An 11893-nucleotide genomic window follows, 5' to 3' on the forward strand; every position below is an offset into this window, starting at 1 on the left:
ACAAACTGACTTGCTAGTTTAGCAAACCAAACCTAGCTTGCTATTATGAATATCAAATTCAACCATGCCAATAATGTTTTCAATTTGATTTTTGCTTTCAAAAGCAGCTCAAACATAAAACATGTAAGAATTAACCATAGCCATTGAATTATACTGTGAAAATATACCATGCATTAAACTGAAATAATGCACACTCTAGAATGCTGTTCAAACCAATCAGAAAATAGTATTCAACAATGCCATGTTATTACCATGCATATTGGCTATGCTTGAATTGCCCTGCCAATGTTGTTCTTCTGAAATAATTTTGAAATTATATTTAAAGAATGTAGGTATATTATTACACTGGTAATATATAATTTGTTATTACTTGTGAGGGACAGCTAAGTGAGCATAATAATGTTTATTTTTTATTTTTTTATTGGACTGATGGCCTGCATCAGTCTGAGGGGAGGCAGCAGCTGTGAGGCTGCCTCTCACCTGACTCACCATCCCTCCGCTCTCCCTCCCTCCACTGAGAAAAGGGGCCAGGAACTCAAGACACACTGCATTATGTATGCCTCAAGCACCTATTCATGTTGTTACTCCTATGACCAAAGAAAGTGAAATATTCAATAACGCAAGCTTATCGGACAACTTTGCTATACTCATTCAATACAGCTGCAGTGCTGGTTGTAGTGTGAGTGTTGAACAAAGTGTTGACCGTGCTGAATAACAACTTAAACGTGAAGTTACTCATAAAAACAGCAGCTCTTGGCTATATTTGTTGAGTCTCTCTCTAGTCATGGTTTTAAATGTTTTTAAATCTCACAGTATCAACTTTACTGTGTATTCAAGGTTTCTTTTTAGAGTCTATGGCTCGAGGAAACTGTGCCGACATGGTGATCTGAGCTATCTGATTGGCCAGCGGTAGGCCTATAGGTGCACTTGATTTGCACTTTGGGCCTGCTGGGTAGGCGGAGTTCTACCTTCAGACACATGAAAGGGTTAAAAATGGGAACACTGCCTTCCCGGCGCTAGGGCTGCTGAATGAAATGCACCTACCGCCAACAACAACAACAAAAAAGGCCCGCAAGGCTTTATCGTTGTTTTTTTACAGAAATGTTTGGTGATTGACTAGGAATGCCTTGAAGATCGACCAGTCGATCAGGATCAACTGGTTGGTAACCACTGTTGTAGAATATTCTAACTCCTGAAAGGGTATGTATCAACTTGCTGACATACAGTACGTTCGGAAAGTATTCTGACCCCTTAACTTTTTCCACATTTTGTTACGTTACAGCCTTATTCTAAAATGGATTAAATAAAAATGATTCCTCATACATTTTTCACATAGTACCCCATAATGACAATTCGAAAATAGTGATTTAGACATTTTTGGAAATGTATAACCTTTCTAAATCAGAAATACCTTATTTACATAAGTATTCAGACCCTTTGCTATGAGACTCAAAATAGAGCTCAGGTGCATCTTGTTTCCATTGATCATCCCTGAGATGTTTCTACAACTTGATTTTGAGTCCACCTGTGGTAAATTCAATTGATTGGACATGATTTTGAAAGGCACACACCTGTCTATATAAGGTCCCACCGTCAACAGTGCATGTCAGAGCAAAAACCAAAGCATGTGGTCGAAGTAATTGTCTTTAGAGCTCTGAGACAGGATTGTGTCGAGGCACAGATCTGGGGAAGGGTACCAAAGAAATTTATGCAACATTGAAGGTCCCCTTGAACACAGTGGTCTCCATCATTCTTAAATGGAAGAAGTTTGGAACACCCAACTCTCTTCCTAGAGCTGGCCGCCCAGCCAAACTGAGCAATTGGGGTAGGAGGTGGCCAAGAACCCGATGGTCACTCTGACAGAGCTCCAGAGTTTCTCTGTGGAGATGGGAGAACCTTCCTGAATGACCATCTCTGCAGCACTCCACCAATCAGGTTTTTATAGTAAAGTTGCCAGATGGAAGCCACTCGTCAGTAAAAGGCACATGACCGCCCACTTGGAGTTTGCCAAAAGGCACATAAAGGACTTTCAGACCATTAGAAACAAGATTCTCTAGTCTGATGAAAACAAGATTGAACTCTTTGGCCTGAATGCCAAGTGTCACGTCTGGAAGAAACCTGGGACCATCCCTATGGTGAACCATGGTGGTGGCAGCATCATGCCCGTGGGGAGGTTTTTCAGCGGCAGGGTCTGGGTCGAGGGAACGATGAACGGAACAAAGTACAGTGAGATCCTTGACAAAAACCTGCTCCAGACACGACAACAACCCTAAGCACACAGCCAAGACAATGCAGGAGTGGCTTCGAGACAAGTCTCAATGTCCTTGAGTGACCCAGCCAGAGGCCGGACTTGAACCCGATCGAACATCTCTGGAGAGATCTGAAAACCTGACAGAGAAGTATCTTCAGAGAAGAATGGGAGAAACTCCCCAAATACAGGTGTGCCAAGCTTGTAGCGTCATACCCAAGAAGACTCGAGGCTGTAATCGCTGACAAAGTTGCTTCAACAAAGTACTGAGTAAAGGGTCTGAATATTTATGTAAATGTGATATTTCATTTTTTTTAAATTTGTAATAACTTTGGAAAAAATTCTAAAAACCAGTTTTTGCTTTGTTATAATGGGGTAATGTGTTTAGATTGATGAGGGAAAAAACAATTTCATAAGGCTGTAACGTAACAATGTGGAAAAAGTCAAGGAGTCTGAATAGTTTCCGAATGCACTGTATCGAATGCACTGCACTGTATCTAAGCCTTTATAGTTAGGCATAAACGAATCCACATATTTATTTTTTGAACATATCTGTTGTCATTACCTGATAATTAATGTATCCGTATTTAAAAAACGAAAAAACTATTTCAGTAGATTTCGTTACATGATATGTAATATTCATCCTCGTATGTTTGATCGAAAATGGGCTAAATCCGACTCCAGTGGTCCAGTGGCCAAATTATTTTACCTGTTCAGGCACTGAAAATCATCATGCTTCTTCACTTGAAGGTGACATATCTGAGGATACATTTACACCATATTCAGTAGTAAGCTATACAAGGCACGGAAAGGAAACATTATCATATTTAAGCTGCTATTTCCAAAGAATATCTCTGCTATTTCTGTTTAAAAAAAATGCAGCATAGCAAATCTAGAGCTCCAATCACAACAGGTTTTCTGTGAAAATGCAAACGTAAGCCAATCTTTGCTAAACATTTATTTAATTTAATAGAAAATAAAAGTTGCACACTCTCAATACTCCTGCCTGCCCTGTTTCTTATGGACGATGGATGTGATGGGTGCAAATTGGGTCATCAGTGGCGGTCCCTTGCAGTCTATACCCAACATGGTGGTCGTGCTGGTCTATGATCCACTCCAAACTGTAAATGCATAAATCATTAATCAAAATTGAGTCAATATTGCAAAAAAATGTGTTTCACATAACCATACCACAAGGTAGCTACTCTACCTCCTTCATTCATGATGACAAAACTAACTGGAACAAGCTAGCTATCTTATATTAACCGGTAATGCAAAATACGCCTAAATGTTTTAAAACATTAGCTTTCACCTTGAGGCTTGATAGGGGGTGAAAAGGTTTTCGTTATTTGTTAGCTAACTAGGCTACCAGTTAGCTTGTACCCACATATCAAGCCAAATTCTAGTTTGGTATTTGGTATTTTATTAGGATCCCAATTAGCTGTTGCAAAAGCAGCAACTACTCTTCCTGGTGTCCACACAAAATATGAAACATGACATAATACAGAACATGAATAGACAAGAACAGCTCAAGGACAGAACTACAGTTGCTAAGATAAATAAAAGATCTCAAATTAGATACTCACTTTAGCGTTAACCTCTTGGAGGTATTTTCTGAACAACTTCTCACTTCTTTATTTCTCCAGTTGTCAGTTCGACCACACACCATTTACACAGTCATTTGTGCCGCCCAAATAAAAAAATTATACTTGGAACTCCACAGCAGAAAATACATGATTCTTGTTGCTAGGCTACCAGTTAGTGCTTTAGCTTGCGGTTTGCTTGTGCCTTTATCTAGAGGGAATAGAAAAAGTATAGTGTCTGAAAGAATGATATGGATTTAATATTTGTCAAATTATTGAGCATGTACTCAAATAAGCATCAGAAATTGTCCTTATTTAGCATATCAAGATCCTGATATGGACCTCAGTCAAGAGCATATGGCTTGTACGGTATGTGCTGAGAAACTATACTATGTATCCCTACTGTCAGTATTTGTCATCAGGCCTATGTGGACATTTTATTTTCTATCTCAGGATATCTAATGAGTCAATATCCGGAGGAAATCCAAAATTCAGAAATGCATCAAATCGTCCTTATTTTCAAAAAGCATATCTGGATCAACGATTTTACTGAGTTACAGTTCATATAAGGAGATCAGTCAATTGAAATAAATAAATTAAGCCCTTATCTATGGATTTCACATGACTGGGAAGGAGTGCAGCCATGGGTGCACCCACTGGGGATCCAAGCCCAGCCAATCAGAATGAGTTTTCCCTACAAAAGGGCTTTATTACAGACAGAAATCTTCCTCAGTTTCATCAGTTCGGGTGGCTGGTCTCAGAAGATCTCGCAGGTGAAGAAGCCGGATGTGGAGGTCCTGGGCTGGCGTGGTTACACGTGGTTGTAAGGCTGGTTGGACGTACTGCCAAATTCTCTAAAACAACGTTGGAGGTGGCTTATGGTAGAGAAATGAACATTCAATTCTCTGCCAACAGCTCTGGTGGACATTCCTGCAGCCAGCTTGCCAATTGCACACTCCTCAAAACTGTGTCCAGGCACTCCGCATCTCGAACAACACAGTTTATAATTATATCACTGCCAATGTTTTGGCTTGGTGGCCCAAAAAAATATCTCCATTGATCACTACGTAAAGAGTAATTTAATAAGCTGAATTAGGAACCACTTTGGCTACCCTGTAGACTAGATGTCATAGCCATGCATTTCTGGAATATTGTCAGGCTTTACATGCATTTGAGCAACGCAGTTGATGATGGCATGGATTTTGAGAGTGGAAGCGCAGCCTATCCATCCATGATGTACAGTGCCCATGGAAGGAGAGATGTGCCTTTTGTACCAGTGAATCTCATAAAACAGTGATTTGTTTTTCGTTTAAGTTGATTAACAGCCAAAATGATTATGTAGAAAGATTCCCCGGCCATGGGTTTATGGTGAGAACGTACTTTGTTCAAATGCAATGCAATTCCGTCCGCTATTTCTGGAGAAGTGCAAATATGATTTGTAAGATGGTACCATGATGTTTATAAAACATTACATTTGCGAGTATAATGGTGAGTGAAAATTCTCCCTTTCTCTTTATATTGGATCTTTATCCAGCTCCTATGAAAAATGTGTACAGTGTATGGTATGTGTGGAAAACTCTCCATAGTCTTAAGGTGCCTTGTCTGTATTATACGCCCACGGTGAGCAATTATTGTGGCTGGAACTGTATTTAGACATAGACTATTTAAAACAAGCTGTTGTTTCGTTTTTAGTAGAATTTGATTAGAATTATACACTGTTTTTTAAGGCCTTATCAATAGCCTAGTGAATTTAATCTTCCTTATTGACTATGTTTGGCATTTTCATGTCCAGACTGCTATAGCCTATGTTTAACAATGTAGTTCCATATTGAAGCAATGCAATTTGAACAATGTGGACTGAAAACATGTTCAACATATTTATCAAATATGGGACAGGCTATTTAACGAATTAGGGTATAACGGACTAACATTCAAATTGGAGTTGATGACAATGCAATACATAAAAGACCTCAAATACACAACTTGAAGCAACCACATCTAGCCATGGAGTACGTTCTGATTGGCCAGTGAGGGGCCAAGTCACGACACATCCACTTGTTTATTCATCAAAACCCAGCCCTTTCACACCACCACCAGCTACTGCGACAATAATTACAGTTGTGAAAATAGCAAAAATATTTCTGACACACCCCCGGAACCTATAACGCTACCGTCAGTGCCAAGATTTTACATTGCATTAGGTTTATTAAAATAGAGACCTACATTTTGCATTTAAATCAGAAATGTCTATTTAGCTTTTTTAATACGCAGCGTTAATGGAAATTCAAGAGAACTGCCTGACTCTGAACTTGGGTTTGGGTCGAGGGAGTGTTTTCTGTGAGTGCTGGCTTTTTAACAAAGACAGGCACCTTCTTTCTGTAGCATTGACACTGCAACAGTTACACAGTTACATGAACAGTTGCATCAGTGCCCTGGCCAATACTGTTACCACAATAGAGGCTCCGCAAAGTGCAACCAAACAGATAAGAGAACAAAAAGAATACCACTTACCCACAACGACAGGAAGCACTTTCATGGCCTTCCTCTCTCGGCAATTAATCTTGGCCCTCTTCTTCTTGTGAGAGTCTGGTGTGAGGTGGAGGTTATGCTTAATGTTACAGTAGGCCACCACAGTGGGCACAGGACCATCCTTGTACTCTGGAGTTGTTGAGGAGTTATAGGGAAAGTCTGGAGTGTCTGGTGAAGAGTTGTTATAGGGGCCGTCTGGAGACTCTAGGGGGTAAGGGTCCAGCTCCTCCAGGTTAATATCCTTTAGCTCCCGCTTCATGTCTGTCAGCTCATCCCGCTTGATAACGGGGGGCAGAGGAGGAGGCAGGGAGGCCAGCGGGGGCAGGGAGGCAGCAGCCTCCTGGAACTTCCTACAGGCCTGGATGCTGCTCCTCAGCTTGGCCTTGCGCGCCTCCTCCCACCTCCTCAAGCCCCGGAACATCCCGCAGTAGAGGAGGAGCATGATGGGGCAGGGGATGAAGAAGGAGCAGACAGAGGAATACACCACGTAGTTGTCATCTTCTAGCTTACACTCTGTTGGGTCCCGCTGGGGGACGTTTTGGATGCCGAACATGACGGGCGAGGCCACCGCCAAGGCCAGGATCCACGTGGCGGAGAGCAGGAAGATCTGTCTCTGGTCCACGTGCTTACGGTTGTAGTTGAGTGGGATGGAGACAGCGATGAACCTGAATGAATCACATCAACCAGAGAAGAGATTGAGAGGAGCTGTATCTATACTCTGTGTAGAAGATCAATTTTTACGAATAAATAAATGAATGATTAACTTAGATCTGTCATTCTAGTACATCACATTTGACAGAAATGCAGTAAATGTATGTTGGTGTACGCGTTGGATTCTCATTTATTTCAGATTTCCATTTGTCGGAAAGCTAATGATGTTTGCTTGGCTATAGGCAACATGGAGGCAACAAATACTTCAACAGGCCCTATACATCTTCATGTCAGTGAGAGACTTTGCAACAGTGAGCAAAGATAAGGATAATCATATCAAGGCAAATAGCTAATGATTCCATGCCAATTCTGGCAGTTGATCAACATGGAAACATATTTTATCCTGAGGCTTCTGTTTTCGTTTTTTTTTTTCTGTCTGCCTCATTTGTGCTTTCTGTTAAGAGTGAGTGCTTTTAGGGAGAAGGGGGAAGAGAGACGACAGGTCATTGCTGTAGGCATGGTCATTCTTCCTAATAAGATGAATTGACTCATGCTTGTAATGCAATGCTGTTTCTGTCATAAAGTGATACTTGACGTCAGAGCTTCGACCACCACCTGAGAAATCGGACAGAATGTTAACAGAGAGTTAAAGGCTGATCACCTGTCGATGCTGATGGCACAGAGGTTGAATATGGAGGCTGTACACAACATCACGTCCATGGTCATCAGGCCATCGCAGATGTGCATGTTCAGTGACCATAGACCATCCTGGAACTGAAACAGATCAGAGCAACAAAACCCACATGGTCAGAGAGCAGCATCAGCCAGTGGGAGCCAGCAGGGGCAAGGAGGCAGCAGCCTCCTGGAACTTCCTACAGGCCTGGATGCTGCTCCTCAGCTTGGCTGAGGAGTCAACATCAGTCTCTTTCTCCATTCATCTTTCCCCGATTCCCCACATCCTCTGTTCTTGCCTCCTTCTCAAAACGCATTGAAAAAGGTCAGAGGGGAGGCACCTTATACAGTCTCCTTCAATACAGCTGATAATTAAATTAATTTAGAGAGCCAATTTAGAGAGAGTCTTCTGACAACTCATTGCCCCTCCCTGGCCTCTGATCACTTCCACAAGGTATTCCGCCAGGCTAGTGTTCTGCACCCACCAGATTGGCTGTGTGAGAAATCTTAATTTCATCATTAGCATTGCTGCAGCTCTGTCATACAGCCGAGCAGAGTAAAACACACCACTCTCCAGCCCGGCCCCTCTGGCTGATTGGGAAATGCAGGTGTGGTACGCAGTGCCGGGTTATGGCACGTTTTGTCCTCATCAAAATTGAAAGGATTTTAATGGCCTTCTATCACCTGAGCAATAAATGGACAAACCTTTTAATTGGCTTTTTCTTAATGTCTTCTCTCTCTCTGATCAAAATGCCCCATATATGGCTGCCAGGTTGACGGCATGTGTTCACTGCCACAGTCTGCCATTTGATGTAATACATGAGTCTCGGTTTCAACACTATAGGCTAAACACTTTCCTTCTTCCTTCCTTCTCCCCAGCCTTGAAGTAGCCTAATCACTGTTCCAACTTGGTTGGATTCCACCACTTCCACTGAGTCATGTCAGATCAGCGATCACCCCAAGGACGGGAGGGAGATGGGCCACTAAATAATTTCATCAGATTGGCCAGTCGGATGCTAAATCAAGCTGTCCTGTCCCCTCTGAAGGCGCCATAACGGTGTCCAGTGTGGCGCTTGGGACAGTGGCCTTGGGAATGGAATGTTCTGTCAGTGACAAACCATTGTTCCTCTGCTGGGTCTCTGGGCTACTAGTGGCTGTCTGGCTTAGGGGAGGAGGAGAGGGGCATAGGGGAGGTGCTAGTCAGCTTCAGTTTCCCGGCCCAGTGATGACTGCCGCTGGGAAAATGTGTGTGTGGTGCTGCGAGTGAGGCATGTGCTGTGGCAAAAGGAATGGGGATGCATCTGTGTAGTGACTCATTTCAGGGGGTTCTGGCACTATCAGTGGCGAGGCAACCCACGCGTCTGCCCGAGGGGTCAAATAGAGTTTATGCCTACAGCGTAGCTATAGCTACATGGTTGAAGTTAGATTCCAATCCTCATACAGTGTATGATTTTTTTTAGAGACAGTGGATGTCAGTGTTATCTGATTATTTCTGAAATACTTACACCGATCAAAAATATAAACGTAACAGTTACAGTTCATATAAGGAAATCAGTCAATTTAAATAAATTCATTAGGCCCTAATCTATGGATTTCACATGACTGGGAATACAGATATGCATCGGATGGTCACAGACATCTTTAAAAAAAAGTAGGGGCATGGATCAGAAAACCAGTCACTATCTGGTGTGACCACCATTTCCCTCATGCAGCGCGACACATCTCCTTTTCATAGAGTTGATCAGGCTGTTAATTGTGGCCTGTGGAATGTTGTTCCAGTCCTCTTCAATGGCTGTGCGAAGTTGTAGGATATTGGCGGGAACTGGTACACGTTGATTCAGAGTATCCCAAACATGCTCAATAGGTGACATGTCTGGTGAGTATGCATGCCAGGAATTGTGTACAGATCCTTGCGACATGGGGCCGTGCATTATCATGCTGAAACATGAGATGATGGTAGCGGATGAATGGCACGACAATCGACCTCAGGACCTCATCACGGTATCTCTGTGCATTCAAATTGCCATTGATAAAATGCAAGTGTGTTCATTGTCCGTAGCTTATGCCTCCCCATACCATAACCCCACCGCCAACATGGGGTACACTGTTTACAATGTTGACATCAGCAAACCGCTCGCCCACACGAAGCCATATACGCTACGCTGTCTGCCATCTGCCCGGTACAGTTGAAACCGGGATTCATCTGTGAAGAGCACACTTCTCCAGCGTGCCAGTGGCCATCGAAGGTGAGCATTTGCACACTGAAGTTGGTAACGACGCCGAACTGCAGTCAGGTCAAGACCATGGTGAGGACAACAAGCACACAGATGAACTTCCCTGAGATGGTTTCTGACAGTTTGTCCAGAAATTCTTTGGTTGTGCAAACCCACTTTTTCATCAGCTGTCCAGGTTACTGGTCTCAGGCGATCCCGCAGGTGAAGAAGCCAGATATGGAGGTCCTGGGCTGGCGTGGTTCCACGTGGTCTGCGGTTGTGAGGCCGGTTGAAGTAGAGGCAGCTTATGGTAGAGAAATGATCATTCAATTCTCTGGCAAAAGCTCTGGTGGACATTCCTGTTGCACACGCAAAACATGAGACATCTGTGGCATTGTGTTGTTTTGACCAAACTTCACATTTTAGTGGCCTTTTATTGTCCCCAACGCAAAGTGCACCTGTGTAATGATCATGCTGTTTAATCAGCTTCTTGCTATGCCACACCTGTCATTTGGATGAATTATCTTGGCAAATGAGAAATGCTCACTAACAGTGATGTAAAAAAATGTGTGAGAACATTTGAGAGAAATAAACTGTGTGCATATGGAACATTTCTGGTATATTTCACGTATTTCAGTTCATGAAACATGGAACCAACGCTTTACATGTTGCGTTTATATATTTTTTCAGTGTAGTTACAGTATTCTTTTATCATCATTGGTAAAGTTCACTATTACAAACCATGCAGCAGAAATAGATCTAGTGAAGCCATGTTGTGTAATGATAATTTAGCTGGCTCAAATACTTAATGTAGTCGACGAACCATATAGAGAAGGTTGGACAACAGCAATCTAGGTTCACATTCCTTTGCAAACCATTGTATTAATGAGTTAACTGTGTTAATACAGTAAGCACGTCATCTATTCTGTGCAGTGTGCATCCTTGCATCAGCTACAACACATGTAATAAACCTTTCCCCACTAGACAATAACCAATTGTGTAAATATTTCATACTATTAACTATGCATAATATCAATGTGAAATGACAATTTTTTTATTGATTAAACATGTGGTCTGTTCTGTCATAGTCTATGGTTTGGAGTGACAAATGGCATATTACAATATTACAATGTTACATTATGTGCTCTTATTTGAAATGGCTTCTAAGCATAATTAATTGACCCTTATGAATATCATATTTTGATAATTATGTTTTAATTCATGATTAATTAATACTATCAATATTAACAATCATCATCATCATCAAGGTATCATAAAGATAGTAAAATATAGTAAAATATATTTTACTCACCTCCACATATATAAACAGTGGCAAAACCAAAACTGCCAACATCAAGTCAGCCACAGCCAGACTGACTATGAAGTAGTTGGTTGTAGTTTTCAAAGCTTTTTCCCTGTACACGCTAAGGCACACAAGCAGATTTCCACAAATGATGACCACAATTAGCAATATTCCGAGTATCAGAGCAGGGAAGTTATAGTCAGTGTCCCGGGTTTGTGCGGTGTTAATCTCAGCACCCAGAACTAGCACGGTGTTGTTTGAGACAGTGAGGTTGCCTGGCATTTCTGCGGACAGCCGCTCTCGCACGGAAAAGGATCCTCTCTCCCTCTCTTCCAATAGAAAAAGAAGAAGCCGCTCTGTGACGGCCGGTCCGAGCGGAAGCGGCAGTCGTGAAAGGGATTTTCATGTAGGCATCGTTTCAAACAGGTATGCAGGATGGGTTTATTTTGCCATGTTGAAGTTTTCATTCCCGAAAACTGTTGAGACGCCTTGTTGTCCTGAATCATGCGCGTCTGTCTTTTCAGTCCTGTGCGCGCTGGACAGAGCCACAGAGCGACATTAGCCTATGCTTTCCAACAAGAAGCTTTCGCGCGCTCTCTTTATGCGGGGTTCCAGTTGACAATAACAGGTAGATATCACCGAAATTAATCAAACTGCCAGTCCACCCTGAAGCGTTAGATTTAATCCCGTTGTA

General features: G+C 42.3%; 1 protein-coding gene across 1 annotated transcript in view; it reads right to left on the reverse strand.

Annotated features, from left to right (window-relative positions):
- LOC120051793 (D(4) dopamine receptor-like) overlaps positions 1-11481 on the reverse strand; it is a 34480-nt gene extending 22999 nt beyond the window's left edge. Inside the window, exons 1-4 of the mRNA XM_038998682.1 lie at positions 11209-11481; positions 7673-7785; positions 6478-7025; positions 6343-6417 (exon numbers count right to left, since the gene is read on the reverse strand). Of these exons, the coding sequence (XP_038854610.1) occupies positions 6343-6417; positions 6478-7025; positions 7673-7785; positions 11209-11481 (1009 nt within the window). The remainder of the gene's footprint in view (positions 1-6342; positions 6418-6477; positions 7026-7672; positions 7786-11208) is intronic.
- Between the last annotated feature and the right edge of the window lie 412 nt (positions 11482-11893).

Source organism: Salvelinus namaycush, chromosome 8 (assembly GCF_016432855.1).
Source record: "Salvelinus namaycush isolate Seneca chromosome 8, SaNama_1.0, whole genome shotgun sequence".
Taxonomy (NCBI): Eukaryota; Metazoa; Chordata; class Actinopteri; order Salmoniformes; family Salmonidae; genus Salvelinus; species Salvelinus namaycush.